Consider the following 16,951-nt stretch of genomic DNA (forward strand, 5'->3'; position numbering starts at 1 on the left):
AGCCTGACATTCTGCACATGCGTGGGGTGTGTGCCACGCGTGACACGTATGCAGCAGCACCCCGTCCTCTGTATTGTCAGACACACTTTGGCGACTTAACAAATGCTGTTCAGTAAAGAGTAGGGGCCAAAATCATCACTTAAAAATAAAACCTCGGGGAACGCACTCTCTGGAAGCACCACATACTGTAAGATTGCTAACAAGAACAGATTTACAAACTTTAATTCTCATTCCTTTTTGAACATGTGTATCTCCTAAAATTTCACCTGAAATAGGGACGTGTGCCTTGACTAGAGTGCTCACCCCGTAGCTTGCAGCTTGGAAAGCAGGCGGGGGCCCGATATTCCCAGGGCTGCCGCCCACGTGTGGCTGTCGGCGGCCCGGCCTGCGCCTCAGGCCTCCTGGGTGTGCATCGTGGTTCTGCGACTTGTCCGCATTGCCCCTTGTTCTTGGCAGAACGCTGCTCCTGATCAGGAAGGCCTGAGGAGTCTCTCCAGAAGCACCAGCTTGGTCTGCATGTTGACGTCGAAGGGAGGCAGCCTGGTCAAGTTCAGACTCACCCCAGTGGTGCCCGCGACGCTGGCCAGCACGCGGTGTGTGTCCTTGTAGAGGGCCAGGGGCCCGGGGGCCGCCTCCATGAGCAGGTGTGTGTAGACCAACATGTCCTCCGACCCAGGCTGCACGTCCTCCCTCTTCTCGTACCTGCAAGACGACAGCAGGGCGGTGCACCTGTGCTGCGGCCCCCGTACCAGCCTCTGGGAGGAGCACCACCTGCTGTCATGTTATGGTGGGAACATACCTCCAGGCCCCGTTGACTTCCAAGAACCGAGACACACCTGTCTGTGCAGCCGCTGCGTCAATGTGCAGAATGACGTCTGTGGAACCACAGCCACCCGGTCAGAACTGCGCATCGGGCTTGGGCCACAGCTGCCACCGCCCAGCTCACCCCAGCACCTACCTGTCCGGGGGGCCACCAGCTCGTGCAGCCTCTGCATGGCCACGCCACCGGGGTAGTTGAAGTGGGACACATACAGGGCAGTGGCTGAGTACGTGGCATTCACCAGGAGGTGCCCCATCACAAGCAGGGACCCTGCTCTATACAACCAAGACTTCCGGGAATTGTTTAGCCTGGAAAAAGAGCACATGGCTCAGGGAAGGAGCACGGCCGCCAGGAAGTGGAACGGGTATCAGGGACACACAGCTGCTGCTCGCCCTTCTGGAGCACTGCAGACCCTCAGCGTGAGCCATGTGCCCCACCCCCACTCGTGGTCACAGCCCTAGGGGGGCCCCAGCCCTGAGGGGCCTGCCAGAGGAAGCCGCACGCTGCCAGAATTCCTCGCATGTTCCAGCCAAAACCTGGTGACAGGCAGGGGCCGGGACCACGAGGAGCAGTGACTGTGCAAAGTTCGCAATTAAGTCCTGTTTCTGCCTCTGACACCCAAACCTTTACTCCAGGACCTGGGGCCGCCTCTGAAATGGCAGCGTCCAGGGGACCTGCTGCTGTGTCCCTGTGGGAGGAAAGGGCCCCACATACGCCACCTCCTACCTCCTGTACACAGAGACTCCTAAGCTCGTCAGAGTCCTTGCCACAGGGGTCCCCACACACCTGGGCCTCTGCGTGGGGACGTGGGCAGCACATGCTTTATCACGAGCACAGCCCGTCCTCGTGGCTTTGCTAAGTGACGCCGTGTTTCCCATGAACAAGATCGTCCTCCCTCTCGGCGCCGAGGGTGTCAGCCTGCTATGTGTCGGGGTCCCCCCTCGAGCTCCGGACGTCCCTGACTGGAGACGCCCCAGGCCAGAGCACAGCATCACCGACCTCCCACACTCACAGGGCGGTGCACAGTTCCCACCACGGCAGTGACCATTCTGCATCGGTTCCGGTGCCCTGCCCTGTCTCCCAACCTCGCCACCCTCACTTCCCGCCCGCCTCTCCCCCACTGTCCACCCACCGGACGATGCTCTCGACCTGGGCTTCCTCCTTCACCTGACCTGCCACTCTCGGAGCCTCCCCGCCACCTGGAGCTGTGGCTATGTTGTAGGCAGGTGTCCCGCCCCCAAGTGACCCAGCCCTGGGTGCTTAGCATGGCCATGTGCCAACGGGCCCGAGACACACATCCGGGCTGGCTGAAGACCAAGACGGACTAAGTAGAGCCCCGGGTCAGTGCCTGGCCCATCCAAGCTGGCCCTGGCCCAGCGGGGCGCCCAGCTGCCCTGACAATCAATGAGCCCATGTGCAGAGGCGCCCACGGAAGCACTCACAGGTGGGCACAGCCGCGGGCAGCCACGGCGTTGAGCAGGGGGAAGGCATAGAGGACGAAACGCAGCTCCTTGTGAGGCAGCAGCGAGTACAGGCCCACGAAGCCCAACGCCAGCAGCAGCAGCACCCGGGCCCTCCTGTCCACCAGGCCCAGCGGGACGAAGAGCAGGCTGCAGCCCAGGCCGCGGGGCAGGGCCGAGTAGAAGTACCAGAGCAGGGGCGAGGTCTGTGGGGGGTTAAGGAGGCTAGCGCCAGCGCCAGTCACCCTCAGCCAGCTCAGCCGGGGGCCAGGAGTGACCCTGCGGGGGCCCCTGGGCCTCAGGTGACCAAGGACAGAGTGGCCAGGATGCTTCTTCGGCACCGGCAGGGAGCCCGGCAGTTGGGGACTGGGCTGTGCGTGGTTTTCACCCTCCCCTTCTTTGTTCTCTACAGAAACAGACAGTCCCGGGGTGGTGGGTGCACAGGGGCTGGTCACATTGCTCTCCGTGTGTGTCTAAATATCCACAATGAAACATCTAAACAGCAGACTCTCACGGGACGGACGCAGAAGTCGGGGCTCCCAAAGCAAGGTGGTGTTTCCACAGGGTGGGCAGGTGCTGCAGCAGGGGGCCCAGGGGGCACTGGTGTGGACAGGGTGGAAGACACCAGTGTGGGTGCTACAGCAGCTGCAGCAGCCTGCCACACCCCGTTACGTGCTCCTGTGGGGTGCTCCCATGAGGTTCTCCCCATCAGATGCTCCCGTCAGGTGCTCCTGTCAGGTGAGCCCCATCAGGTGCTCCTGTCAGGTGAGCCCGTCAGGTGAGCCCCATCAGATGTTCCCGTCAGGTGCTCTTGTGAGGTGCTCCTGTTAGGTGCTCCTGTCAGGTGAGCCCCGTCACGTGAGCCCCATCAGGTGGGGAGGGCAGGGAGGACAGTAGATCCTTGTGTCTCTCCTGAACAAGGCCAGGGGGTGGCCGGTGGCCTGCCCTGTGGCCATTTTACAACGACACATAAAGGATACTCCCCAGTTGGAACTTTTGTTCTGGATAGTGTTGTACCAAAGCACCGTTCCTTCGGGCCACACGAGATAGCGCCAAAAGTAGGAGTCTACAGCGACCGTTAGTCCTGATAAAATAAAGAGTTCCTCAGGCAAGGACACAGCCACCTGAAAGCTCAGACTTCGACGCTGCTGGATCGATGGCAGCCCCGAGTCCCAGTCCCAGGTCCCAGGTCCCATCCCCACAAAGCAGCCCCGCTGACACAGACACGAGCCACGCAGCTTCACACAAAGCTACTGATGCATCGGGGCATCTGCTCCCCTGTGAGCATCTTCCCGCGGGTCCCCAGCCAGCCGCCCCAGGAGGAGGGGACACCCGGGCACCACAGCAAGGACCACGGCATGAAGACGCCTGGCTCCAGGGGGTCTCATCCTGTGAAAACAGCCTCCCAGCTTCTCTTGGTCTGGGAGACGAGGCAGAGCATGGCCCAGCCAGGACGCCTGCGGCCCACTCACCGAGGCAGAGCACACCAGCCGGCACGGCGCAGCGCAGGGCCCGGGCCACAGACAGCCGCCGGGTGGCCAAGAGCAGCAGCAACACGAGGCCGAGGAGCAGGCTCAGCTCGGCCCTGAAGACTAGGATGGCCAGCGCCGACAGCCGGACGAAGCGGGCCCAGCTCTGCCGCAGCCAGGCCGTGAGGGCCAGCAGCACTGCAAGACATGGGCAGGACACGGGGTACTCCTCCGGCGGAGGCCACACCGAACCCCGGCCCACCCACATGGCCATTGCACAGCCCGGACCCAGCGGCCCAGAGCAGCCACCTGCTGCCTGTCTCCGGGGCCCAAGGCTCCCCAGGGCAGCGCCAGCCTCCCTCAATGGACACCCCCTCGGCTGTCCCCCAGCAGTGTGCCTGAGCCCAGCAAGAGGCCTGGGGCCATCACTATGTCTGGCGGGCACAGCTCGCAGCTACGTACCCACGGGCAGGGCAAGCACGTTGGGGAGCGTCCGCGTGCAATAGAACATCAGGTGGAACTGTGTGGCCGTCATCCAGCAGAACATGGTGGCCGCCGTGGCCCCAAAGTGCCGTCTCACCTCTTTTTGTAAAGTCCAGAGCCCCCAAATCACACAGAGCCCAAGGACTGCTCTGACTAAACAAAGAGGCAACACATGGGCAACCAGTGAGACAGGTGCTGAGGCAAAGCCAGTCTTTGAAACTAACACACAGTGGTCAGTTAATGACCAGGTGACAGGGAAACAACCCTGAGACAGGGGAGTGGTCTTTGGTATTAAAAATGGAGGGTGTAGGCTGGACAGGTGGCTCAGTTGGTTAGACCATGAGCTCTGGGCAAGGGGGCTGCCAGTTCGATTCCTACATGGGCCAGCGAGCTGCGCCCTCCACAACTAGAATGAAGTCAATGAGCTGCCACTCAGCTCCCGGGTGCCCAGACGGCTCAGTTGGTTGGAGCGCGGGCTCTCAACCACAAGGTTGCCGGTTCGACTCCCACAAGGGATGGTGGGCTGTGCCCCCTACAACTAGCAACGGCAACTGGACCTGGAGCTGAGCTGCACCCTCCACGACTAAGTTTGAAAGGACAACAATTTGACTTGGAAAAAGTCCTGGAAGTACACACTGTTCCCCAATAAAATCCTGTTCCCCTTCCCCAATATCTTAAAAAAAAAAAAAAAAAAGAGGGTGTAGGGAACGGACCACCTGACCCGTATGCGTCATGGTGACCATGTGGCCCAGGACAGGCAGGCTGTGGGTGACACGGCCACTGGGCAGGGCAGGCAGTGTCCGTACAACAGTATGAACAATAGTATGACGAGCCTGGCACTAGCACCGGGGGTCCCCCACACAGCTGTCACCTCCAGGGCCACGTTTACAAGGGCCTGATGCTGAGATGGGCCCCCACTGTCCCGGCAGGGCTCCCCGATGATGCTGCGACCAGCACAGCCTGTCTACCTGCCCCTTCTGAGAGCACAACTACTCCTCGGGAAGCTGACTGTCACAGCGCTCCACTGGGCAGGACAAGCTGGCTGTGAGGATGCGCTGGCGTCAGCTGGGGACATGTGAGTACAGTCTGTGTTGGCAATGAAAACACTGAATTGGGAAGATGGCACTGTGGCTAGAAGTGAGGTCAGAGCACTGTGCATGGAGTATCCTCTGGTGAGGCCGCAGGTCAGGGCGCCTGTCCAGGCTGGTTTCCTGCTGTGCCAGCCTGGGCGGGAGGGCCCACACCTCAGTCACAAGTGACGCAAGAGGTGCTCAGTTCCCTGCCCCAGGTCACACCCCAGAACGGGCAGATGTCTGACCTCAACCCATGCTCTGACCATCACACTGAGCGGCCAAGGACACCAAGATTGAGCAGACGGACACTCCTGAGTGAGGGAGCCTCCGCCTGGCTGGCTGAGGTCACCTGCTTTCACGAGCCTTCAACAGTCACCATCAGAAGAGCCCCGTCCTTACCTATCAGCTGAGAGTAGAACTTGGACACTTCTAGCAATGAGAGCACGTAGACCGCAGGGCTGGACAGCACCGCGATCACCAGCGGCCCGAGGAACGTCCTGGGGACCACGCCAGGGAACTCCAGGTGGTCGTACTGCAGGGGGAGAGGAGGTCAGCAGAGGCCCCAGGGCGCGGGGATGACCCGGCTGCAGGCGCGGCCCCACCTTGTCCATGTCCAGCCGGTGGTACAGCAGGTCATGCACAGCTTGCAGGCTGAAGCTCTCCTCCACCTTGGCATAGGGACAGGTGACGAGGTGGGCGGCAGCGACGGCCACCAGCAGCCCCAGCAGCCAGCGCTGCTTGCCCGAGCCCGATGGCCTCTTCCCGGCCATTATGCGCCACCTTCACGCGCTGTCACCAGCCGTCAGCACTGCCTCTGGGAGCCCTTGAAAGAACGAAAGCGAAGGTTTCCTAGTCTCAGACTCACACTCGAGTTAACATCGTGAGGTCTGGTGAAGGGTGAGGGGAATGCTTTGAATTACTGTCACAACTTCCATAAGTCTGAAAACACATCAACGTAGAAAGCTTTTTTAAGAGATGCTCAAGAAGCTTCCACGTTTTAACCACTGGCTCACGCGTTAAGCTGTGTGCGAGTCTCCCAGGACGGACATTCTCATTGCAGAACACACTCCAGGCCTTCATTGCGCCCGGCCTCTGGGGGAGAGCAGGATGCCCCTGCACTGGAGGTGCTCAAATCCCATAGGACAATTGGGTAGAACCCAGCTTGGGTCCCTGGTGCCAGCCGAGAGACGGACAGAGTCTGAGAGGTGGGAGGGCAGGAGGGGGACATGGCGGCCAGAGAAGCCCCTGCACACAACCCAGCAGGATGGGGTGGGATGGGCTATGGACGCCCGCCCTGCTGCCTTCTGAGCTGTACTGTGGAAGGGGGCGCACCTGGATGGCAGCATGCTGCTCATGAACATGAATACGTGGGTGGCAGAAAGCATGACCTGCCCTTGGGGGGGTTCAGACAGATGTGCCTGGATCACCCAGACACCAACGGGACTGTTTGAGGGCAACCTGTGGCAGAGCTTCCTGAGGAAACCAAGAACATGGCCAGTCAGTTCCTACTTAGAAGATCTATGTCTTATCAAATGGAGAGTTGGGGGAGAACATGGCGAACTCTTTTTCATGTTTCCAGTTTCTCATTAAACAGGTTTGATTTTATTGGCTCAAAACTGGAGAGGCCAGAATGTAAAGGAGAGAGCCACACTGCTTACTATTTGTCATAGCTACCTTTGATTAGAGGGACACTGAGGACGTCCACACCCTCCAAGAGAGCAAGTGGGGGTCGACACGTGACAGCACCCGTGGAGAAGAAATCGCAATCAGGAATCGCGTCTGACATGGTGGTGGTGAGGTGGGAGGAGGAAAGGGGAAGCCGTCTTCCATGATTAAGGATTAGCAAGTCAGTATGCACTGCCCATTAGAAGTAACGTAAGTTTTTCCTTTCCAAAAATAGAAACCACCGATGGAAAGAGGTGCTACTAGTAGTCTGTCTCTTTCTAAAACTAAGCTCACTGAGGGCAGGATTTTTCTGGTTTGTTTCTACCCCGCCCCCCACTATAACCTCAGCCAGGACAGCGGACCCTGGTCATCTTAGGAGGTGCTCAAATGTGCTGACTGGACGATGCCTTTGATTGTCTCCCTGTGGGGTTTACATGCTGCAGGCAGCGCCACCAGGCTGACGCACTGCTGTATCAGCAGAGTCTGGCGCATAGTAGGTGCTCAACAAACTCGCTGAAGAAGAAATTCGGTAAAAACTCTTAAGTGTAGATCTCATCACACCACCTTATATTTTCATTAAAAGTACATTAATGCTTTAATCTCCAGGAAAGCCGAGGAGACCACAGAACATTCATACCTACTCTCTGTTCCTCTCATTGTTGGGAGAAGAGTTTAAAGAAACAGGGAGCATCTACACAGCCACACTAGTGAGGCACAAGCCCTGCCTAGCAGGAACCAGACATGGCTCACAGCAGTCCCTGGCCAGCTAATGGGCCTGTCCCCTCAGACCCCACGCTGTGCCTCTATCCAGAGGACACTCCCCCCTCCCCAGGAAAGTCCTACTATTCCCACACAAGCTGTGAAGTGAAGCATTGGTGCAGAACGCAGCACCTCCGGCCCAGGGGCCTCTCCCCACGAGTGCTCTCAGCAGATGACCAAGGGCAGAACCCAGATGCTCGCCAGTCCCCGGGAAGGCAGACAGGACACCAGCGGTCAACCCACCCACCACCAGGGCTCCACAGGGTAAGTGGACGTTTGCACTGGTCCACCTGGCTCGCAGCTGTTTGGGTTGTTAATCTGAGACATTCACAGGTTACAACAGGCCATGACTCCCCAGAATGTGGTTTTTAGGACAATGCATCTCAGATCAGGAATGGCCTGCAGAGGCCCTCGTCCCCTCAATTTAGATTCTACGTTCAAATTATTAATCCCTCAGCTGGAAACACACATGAACTGGTGCAAATTAGGCTACTGCCTGCCAGACACCAGAGAAAACTCTGTACCATTTGTACTTCTCCCTTCTGGCCCAGGCATTCTGCTACAATGCAGTTGATGCTCATTAGTTCTCACTTGCGCCTTGGCTCCAGCGCCAGTCACCTGGGGCACCTGGGGAAATGTAGATTCCTGGGCCCCCCCAAAACACACCGATCAGGCCCCAGGTGAGGCCCAGTCCCCAGGTGAGGAGGGGCGGTCCCAGATGAGGAGCCCAGCCCCTGCTGAATAGGCCCGCCGTGGACACGCACGGAGAGACCGGAGGAGCGCTGCGAAAGCGCCGGCTCGGAGTCCATGCCGCCCGCCCCAAGAGCCCCGGCCGCGACAGCGCGCGCTGACCTCGCTCGTCCACGGCGCCGTTCCTCCGAGCGCAGCCGTCTCGATTGCCCTCGGCCGGAAGCGGCATGGCGGAAACCGAGAACGAAGGCGAAGCCCTTGCCCGAACCTAACATGGCCACCAAAGCCCAGCCGCCGTTGCTGCGGGAGCCCTCCTTGCCCGGAGTAAAGATGGCCGCTGAGGGAGGTGCGCGCGAGGGGCGGGCTCAGATCTCCACGCGCCCCGTCTCCTTCCCTTCCCGCGGGACGCTGACCCGGGGCCTGCCTATTGGTCGCTTCTCGTGGCGAGCCCGGATTGGGCCACATGGGGACGGGGCGGATCCTGCCAACCAATAGTGGCGCGAGGGCTGGCGGGGGGCGGGGCCCCGACGGCGCCGTCAAGTAGCCGGGGGAACGGCCGGCGCGGTTAAGCCGGTGGGCGGCCGGAGGCCCGAGTGCTCGGCGTTTCCCGCCGGACCTCGGCCAGTACCCGCGTGGCCGCGTCCTCACAGCGCTGCCCGCCATGCGCCCGCCGGCCCCGGCCGCGCTGGGGCTACTGATGCTGCTGCTGCTACCCGGCGAGGCCGCCCAGAAGTCGACGCCCTGCAAGCGCTGCCGGGAGCTGGTGGACAAGTTCAACCAGGTGGGCCGGCCCCCGCGGGACACGGAGCCGGGGGGCGCTGGGCGGCGGGGCCGGGGTCACCGACTCAGGGTAACCGCCATGGGCTGGGGTCACACCCAGATGGGCCAGGGTCGCCCCACAATGGACGGGGACAGCAGCGCGGAGCCCCATGCCCACCCTCTCCCCGCAGGGAATGGTAGACACGGCAAAGAAGAACTTCGGTGGTGGGAACACGGCTTGGGAGGAAAAGTCGCTGTCCAAGTACGAATTCAGGTGGGTGCCCATTCCTGCCCTGAGCACTTTCCTTATTTCACCCATGTTGGTGACACACAGAACGTCCCTGCAGCATGCCCACCTGTTATCTGGCCTGGGACTAATGCACTGGCCCCTAACTGGCCTTTTGAGGTCCTTACTTGTCCCTATGCCCACTGTCCATGCCACAGACATGATGGTCTTTTTAAAATGCAGACTGGAACGGGAGTCCCACCCTCATGAACTGATGCCGAGCTCCCACTCTGTCCAGAGCTCTGGCATCCCGCCAGCTTCAGTGCTTCCCATGGGGGACCCCCTTCCCCCACGTCCTGCCACCCTACCCTTCACCCCGGCCTCAAGTTTAATTCTCTGCTTAGCACCTGCTACCCCCATACCTGGTTGCTGTGTTGATCTAGGGGATCTTTCTTCACTAAAGTGCCACTGTAGTTCCGGCTGGCACCTGTAGGATGGACCGTGACTGCTGAGGGCGCTGTCCCCTGGCCTGCAGTGCTGACGGGCTTGTGTTTCAGTGAGGTCCGCCTCCTGGAGATCGTGGAGAGCCTGTGTGGCCCCAGCGACTTCGAGTGCAATCAGATGCTAGAGGAGCACGAGGAGCGTCTGGAGGCCTGGTGGCTGCGACTGTGAGTACCTGGCCACATGGCTCTCCCGGCGTGCGCTGCAGCCCACACAGCGGGCTTGTTACCTTATGGTTCTGAGGTGATGTCACACACGAGGGAAGTCACAAACCCAGCACGAACAGTCCCTGCACACTTGCCTTCTCTCTTAGCCGTGCCACCGCCTTTTGTCAGCTCAGTGCAACGCTCAAAGGAAGGCAGGTGTGCAGGAAGGGAGCTGGGAGGCATGTGCACCCCTGGGCCGTGCTTTCCCAGGACTTGTTACACGGGAGCATGTGTCATGTTAGACCGCTTTGATTTTGAAAAAATCGCACTTGAGGCTTAACGAACACTTTTCAAATCCTCAGGAAGAAAGAGAACCCTGACTTGTTTGAGTGGTTTTGTGTGAAAACACTGAAAGTCTGCTGTTTTCCAGGAACTTACGGGCCACACTGCCTCGGTACGCTGTTCTCGGGCAGACCATGAGTTACCCCAGTCGTGATTCCCGGGTGGGCAGAACCACGGGAGGGAGCCTGGGCGCTGCCTACCCTGAGCGCCAGGCTGCAGCGGCGTCACCACCTTCATGCTGTAGGGACCTTTGGGCCACACATCTCTGAGTATCTGATCACAACTGTGCTTGTAGTTCAGGGGTCCAGTGACCCACGGCTGCCCACCTGTGGGCCCCTCTGAGTGCAGGGCCCAGCGCAGCCCCACTCAGAGTAGCAAAGGCCGTGTGAAAAGCTGGAGCCAACACGTCACATTCAGCCTCGTGGGCAAGTCAGAGCCTCCGCGAGGAGCTGTGACAGAAACTGAAGCCGTGACGGCTTGCTGTTTGGATGTTGCCAGTCATTTATGTTGGTCAGCTGGACAAAGTGGCACTGTTTTCAAGTTCAGACCCCCTCCCTGGCCACAGACGCCTCCTGCCTGCCTTTCCCAGGGACACATGGCCACAGTGGGCTACCCCACGCATGAGCATCTTTGTCCCGTGTCTTGGGTGAGGTCCCCAGATGCCCTCTCCAGCTCACAGGTTCTGTGTTCCCCCAAGCTGTGCTCGTTTTAGGGTAAAGCAGGGTTTGGATTTTAGCGACAGCCCCGAAAAGCTACTTTGATTGTGAACATGCTGAGTGAAGTGGCGTTTTCTCTGACTGCGCCCCAGCTGCCTCCTGGGGTACACTCTGAACACGGTTTGTGTCCCCACAGAGTGCCAGGGCGGGTCTGAGAGGCCCTGCAGCGGGAACGGCCACTGCAGTGGGGATGGCAGCCGACAGGGCGACGGGTCCTGCCAGTGCCATGTGGGGTACCGGGGGGCTCTCTGCACCGACTGTGTGGACGGCTACTTCAGCTCGCTGAGGAATGAGACGCACAGCGTCTGCACAGGTACCGTGGGGACACCGCTGCCCGCGGGTGCGCAGAAGGGGCCCTTCCTGAGCTGCCTGTAGTTCACTTCTTACCCCAGACCTTCAGGGAGCTTAACTGTGTGACAAGAAAAGACGGGGCCCCTGTCCTGAACAGCCCCAGACAAGGTGTGTCACTTTTGTCCTGATGCCCTTCGGGAGAAGGCAGTCGTGTCATGTGCACACCAGTCTTGGGTCTCTGTGGCCTGGCACCTGGAATGTCCCTGCAGCACAGGGCTGCTGTCCCTGCGACTCTCCCGGCAGGATGGTCAGCCCTTGAGTGCTCTGCTGGGCGTCCTTGGGGGCGATGTGGGTGCAGAGGCCGGCTGTGCAGCTGTCACTCAGGCTTAGTGCCCTGGAGTGAGCACAGGCCTACATCACTGCAAGGACACAGGATGGAGAGATGGTACAGACACTGATGAGAGCACCTGGAGGCAACCGGTATGACCTCCTGGTCCCTAGATCCCTTCTAGAGGACAGCGTCTTGGTTACTCCGGTGTTGGGTAAGGCGGCCCTTCCTACCTGGGTCTTCCGAGGTGCCCTCGCCCTCATCTGGGCTCCACTCAGCTTGAGCGTCCAGGTGGGCTGTCGGGCTCGGACAGACCCTCTCAGCTGTGACGACCACATTGACCATCCGGTTGGGATGCCGTGGGCAGAGCAGTGGAGCGTCCAGGCCAGGCCAGAGCCCTGACAGGCCTGCACCCGGGTGGCTTTTTGAACCCACAGCCATTCTCTGCGCTTTCTCACTGCCCACCTCTGATGTACAGGAAACTGAAGGCTGGTCTGCAGCCCCCTGGTTGTGCCACGTGGTAAACACGCCACCTGCTGTCAGGTCGTGGCTGCACGCCGGTCCTTCCCTGGCCCCTTCTCGGGCCAGGCCAGGGCTGTGGTCTGGGGCACCGTCAGCCAGGTGTGGGCAGCTACCTTTGCCAGGTTATAAAAGGTTCCTTGCAGTCTTCATTGCTAAGAATCCTACCACTAATGGGCATTGAAAGCCCCGTGGATTGGTTTTTTCAGTGAATATTACGATTCACTCGAATACATTTTCTTGTTGTTAGAGGAATCTTGCTTTCCTGGGAGTTTTTGCTTGTTTTTGGTTTTTATTTTCACCCTGCTGAACACAAATTCCTGATTTCTGAAATGACCTTGGCGTTATGTTCATTACTAAGTGTGGGATTCATGCGTGTTGACAGACGTCCCACCTCTGCCTTCCAGCCTGTGACGAGTCGTGTAAGGCGTGCACGGGCCCGACCAACCGAGACTGCAGCCAGTGCGAAGTGGGCTGGGTGGAGGAGGACGGCGCCTGCGTGGGTGAGGCTCCCCGCGTGGGGTCTGTGTGGCCCCTTTTCGGGTGGGCCCCCTTCAACACCCCTGCCCACACTCTCGGCCCCATTCTGGACTCGTGGGGAAGGTGACAGGTGTGCCACATCACATTGTGATGGCTCCCAGTGTGGACGCCTAGATTTGCATGTATGGTGTCATCCGTGGATTTCAGGAAGGACCCTGCATCGTTTCATTCACACCCTCTGCAGCCTACGCTCTGGGCTGGGAAGGTGTCCCCTTCACCAGCTGTCCTTGCCATCAGTGGCCCTGGGTGGTCCTTTTGGCTCAGGCCCTGGGTTTATAGAACAGACAGTTGGGGGGCTGGCAAGTAGGTGGGGACAGAAGAGGGAGAGCGGCAGTCCCTGCCTGGTGGGGACACAGAATGTGACACAGGCAAGGTGCAGGCAGGTCCTGCTGTGTGCAGTCAGATGGGAAAACTGAGGCACAGAACTTTCCTCGGCCTGGCAGCCACATTGGCTGCCAGTTCGTCTGCTCAGCCACAGAGGAGGCAGTGCCTTCCCGATGCACACCTGCCCTGGGCTCCACCTGGCCATGCGGACTTGAGGCCCTAGGCTTCTGTCCCCATCCCCCTCTGTCTGGATGGCCTGGTGGCCACCGCCTGCTCTGGTGCATCCTGTCCTTTGAGCGCCAGTCTGTCCATGTGCGCTGGCTCACACAGCCAGCCCTGCAGCTGGAGCCCCGACTCTGCGGGCTGATAGGCCCTGGGAGGCTGAGGGGGGCAGGTAGAGGTGGCTGCCCACCTTCCCCACCACGGGTGTCCGTGCCACCCCCACAGTTGCTTGGCCTCGGGCCCCAGTGTGAGTGGGGAGATAAACAGCCCCGGCCTGGATGCCAGGTGGTGGCAGGGAACCAGCTCCGTGGTCTGGGGGTCGGGGCCACTCACAGCTGTGCTGTTGTGTTCCAGACGTGGACGAGTGTGCGGCAGACGTGGCCCCCTGCAGCGACCAGCAGTACTGCGAGAACACCAGTGGGTCCTTCCAGTGCGAAGGTGGTTGGTCTGCACGGCTCTGTATGTCCTGCCACCCTTAGGGACTTTAAGGTCCAACCCGAGTAAGGACATTTGCTGTCAACAAGTCAGAAAATTCCACTGGGTTGGCAAGCAGGTAGAAAGCACAGCACTTTGTGGCGAGGGGACCCACTGCGTGTGCACGCCTGTGTGACAGGGTACTGCGTTCCCCGTCTTTTTCATTCAGCACCTCTGTGGCCATCTTCGCCTGTCACATTTTTCTACGTGCTAATGCCCCCGGGGCATGCCACAATTTTATGGTTTTCTGCAACTGTCCATATTGTTAGATATTTAAGTCTTGCCAGTTTTCTACACCCATGAACTTGGAATTCCTTCGTAGGTAAAGTTTTCATGTTCTCCACCATTTCTTGGAATTACTTTCCAAATGGCTCAGTCAAGGGCCTGTGGGTTTCAGGGCCCCACACCCCAGGAAGGCTGTGTTGGTGAGTCGTGCCGGCAGCCGTGCACGGGGCTGCCTCTCCCGGTGTCTGCGGGTGGTTGTCAGGGTTTTGAGTGTTTGCAGCAACTCCCTTGACTGAGTGTGGATGTTTCTCCCCTGTTATTCCTACACTCCTAGCAGGCGAGGCAGGCAGTGTCACCACGCTTGAGGTGGCCTTTGTTGTTTAGAGCGCGGTGGCTTCCAACAGCTGCTCCCATGCCCAGCCGCTCTGCCGCTCTCTGCACTTGTCCGTGGCACAAATTTCAGCCCGTCCTTCACCGGGAGGCAGAGGCTGGTGTTGGCCCGCGTGATATGTGAGGGGACAGTCAGCTCCTCGGGCGTCAGAGCTCCCAGCATGTCCGTGCTGTGGTTTCAGATCCCGTTTTGCTCACAGGAAGCTAGTCCGCTGTCATCATTGTCTTTCCCCTCTTATTTCTAGAATGTGACTCTACCTGTGTTGGTTGCACGGGGAAGGGCCCAGGACAGTGCAAAGAGTGCGTCCCTGGATACAGTAAAGAAAGCGGCCAGTGTACAGGTCAGTGGACTGTGTCAGCTGGGCTAAGACAGAACCTTCCAAGGGACCACGCCGTGAGCGGCCAGTGGGGACGGGACACTGGGCTCAAGCCCTTCCTGCAGATCCCGATACTCAAGCACCTGGGGGTCTCATGAGATACAGAAGCAGGGGGCAGGGGGCAAGGCCTGTCCCAGCTGGCCCCCAGGTGTGTGATGCTGGTGACCACCGGGGAGTGCCTGTGCCCTCATGCTCCAGGGTGACACGGCCCCGTGGCTGGACACCAGGGCCTCCACGGTCAAGGCCTGGCTGGAACCGCCTTGGAGAAAGGCGGCAAGTCCACTGTCACCCCTGCGGGAGCCAGCACTGGGCTTCCCTCCTGCTCATCGCCTGGACTGGCTTGCTTTTCTCCCCGCGAGTCCTGATCTCCGAGACTCGCTCCTTTCTCTGGTGTGACATTTCTAATGTTTGTGCTCCTGTGTGTGAGCCTCCTGCTCTGTGATGTGTGTCTGCCAAGTGAGGTGAGTCATTACAGTGAGTGTTTCTATTTTAGATATAGACGAGTGCTCGCTGGCAGAAAAAGTATGTACGAGGACAAACGAGAACTGCTACAATACTCCCGGGAGTTACGTCTGCGTGTGTCCCGAAGGCTTCGAAGAAACAGAAGACGCATGTGTGCAGATGCAGCCGGCAGGGGACGGTGAGTGGGGTGACAGAGCACTGCACAGACAGCAGATGGGCAGGTGCAAAGTGCAGTCATGGGGATGTGAAAGTCAGTGTGGGGTCAGCAGCAAGGAGCCACCCACACGGCTGCCGAGGACTGACGTGGCGGGAGCCGAGCCGAGCAGGAGGCTGTGCACACTGGGGGCTGCGCGTCTGGGCCCAGGAGTCCTGGAGGCCAGCGTCCTTCCTGGTGTCTGCCGTCCTTGGCCGTCCTGCGCTTGCGGCGGCATCACTCCAGTCTCTGTTGTCATCTGTCCTGCTCCCTGTGTCTGTGTCCAAATCCCCTCTTCTTACAAGGACACAGCCATGGGCTTAGGGCCACCCCAACGACCTCATCTCAGCTTGACCATCTATAGAGACTGTATTTGGAAAGTGACGTCACGTGCACAGGCTCCGGGAGTGAGGACATCCATATCTCTGGGGGAGACCCAGTTCTTTCCATGACAGTCTTATAGAATTTCCAGAAGAATAGGAGAGTGTGAAAGAAGCAATGTTCGAAAAGACATTAGTTAAGAGTTTTTCAGAATGGATAAGATGTGACTCACATCCCAGGAGCTCCCTGAATCCTGAGCAGGGTAGGGACAGGTGAGTCCCCGTCTGCACGCATTGCAGTAAACTCTGAAACACCAAGGGCATAGAGACCCTTGCGGTCAGGAGAGCACTGGACATGCAGCGCATGTCACTGGCCCTCCCCGCCCGCCCCTCCCCCTGACTCAGGCAGGGCCTCCCCACCAGAACAGGGTGGCAGCTTGGAAATGCCATCTGGGCACCCAGCTGCGTCTGGAGGGGGGCTGCGTGCCATCTGCCAGGGCCATGGGCAGGCGATCCACATGACAGGGTGGTCCCCGTGACACCCTCGTGGCCCCATCCTCAGGAGCACACGGTCTGTTTGTATCTGGCAGAAGTCACAGAGGGAAACCCGACACAGCCGCCCTCCCATGAAGACCTGTGACGCGTGTCCGGAGTCAGGAGCCACTCCTGCCCCTTAAATTATTCACTGACGTCCTGGAGACAACCCAGAGCGCGTACCCTGTGTCTCCAGGGGGTGGTTGGAGGAAGAAGCTGCCTTCAGAACGGTGGATGCTCATCCGGCCCTTTAAAAAGCTGCATTTTTGGTTCTTAAACAGATTTGTATATTTTGATACCGGTCTTTATAATAAAACTAACCACTGAAGGTAGTCAGGCATAGAACACATGTGGATCTGTTTCATTGAAAAAGTACAGGCGCTTTAAAATGGAGTACGTCCCGTGCAGCTTGCCCCTGTCCTGTGGGAGCGGGGGGCGTGCTGGACCCACATTCTGTGGGGGACACTGGAGCAGGCACAGCCCTGCTCTCTCCAGGGGCCCCGCGCCTACCTGCCCGGGCACCCACCTCAGGGCTGTAAGTGCCATTGAAGCCTCGAGCAGGTGGTGTCAGGGCCCAACCGGTGGGCCCCCCTGAAGTGAGTTGTTGAGGGATCCTCAGGGCGGGGGACAGCCATCTCGGGGG

At 59.4% G+C, this 16,951-nt stretch overlaps 2 protein-coding genes across 5 annotated transcripts; one reads left to right on the top strand and one right to left on the bottom strand.

Moving 5' to 3' along the window:
• Positions 1–204: 204 nt before the first annotated feature.
• ALG12 (ALG12 alpha-1,6-mannosyltransferase) lies at positions 205–8,734 on the bottom strand. 3 transcript variants are annotated; one of them, XM_019712330.2, is made up of 10 exons: positions 8,582–8,734; positions 5,908–6,128; positions 5,705–5,837; positions 4,212–4,385; positions 3,753–3,947; positions 3,261–3,364; positions 2,263–2,486; positions 959–1,128; positions 800–875; positions 205–702 (listed from the first exon to the last, which is right to left on the bottom strand). In XM_019712330.2, the coding sequence occupies exons 2-10, from the start codon at positions 6,073–6,075 to the stop codon at positions 471–473; spliced, it is 1,476 nt and encodes a 491-aa protein (XP_019567889.2). In that variant the 5' UTR covers positions 6,076–6,128; positions 8,582–8,734; the 3' UTR covers positions 205–470. The 3 variants fall into 3 exon arrangements, with proteins under 3 accessions (XP_019567889.2, XP_074182711.1, XP_074182710.1); XM_074326610.1 differs by lacking the exon at positions 8,582–8,734 and adding an exon at positions 8,494–8,513; XM_074326609.1 differs by lacking the exon at positions 8,582–8,734 and adding an exon at positions 6,980–7,053.
• A 193-nt stretch (positions 8,735–8,927) lies between these two features.
• Positions 8,928–16,653, top strand: CRELD2 (cysteine rich with EGF like domains 2). Of its 2 annotated transcripts, none has more exons than XM_019712366.2 (10): positions 8,928–9,200; positions 9,370–9,452; positions 9,962–10,072; positions 10,414–10,505; positions 11,246–11,422; positions 12,655–12,750; positions 13,688–13,771; positions 14,668–14,763; positions 15,293–15,439; positions 16,337–16,653. In XM_019712366.2, exons 1-10 carry the CDS (start codon positions 9,081–9,083, stop codon positions 16,402–16,404), a joined length of 1,074 nt encoding a protein of 357 aa, XP_019567925.2. In that variant the 5' UTR covers positions 8,928–9,080; the 3' UTR covers positions 16,405–16,653. The 2 variants fall into 2 exon arrangements, with proteins under 2 accessions (XP_019567925.2, XP_019567926.2); XM_019712367.2 differs by having other exon boundaries at positions 8,929–9,200; positions 16,365–16,653.
• Positions 16,654–16,951: the final 298 nt, after the last annotated feature.

Source organism: Rhinolophus sinicus, linkage group LG02 (genome assembly GCF_036562045.2).
Source record: "Rhinolophus sinicus isolate RSC01 linkage group LG02, ASM3656204v1, whole genome shotgun sequence".
NCBI lineage: Eukaryota > Metazoa > Chordata > Mammalia > Chiroptera > Rhinolophidae > Rhinolophus > Rhinolophus sinicus.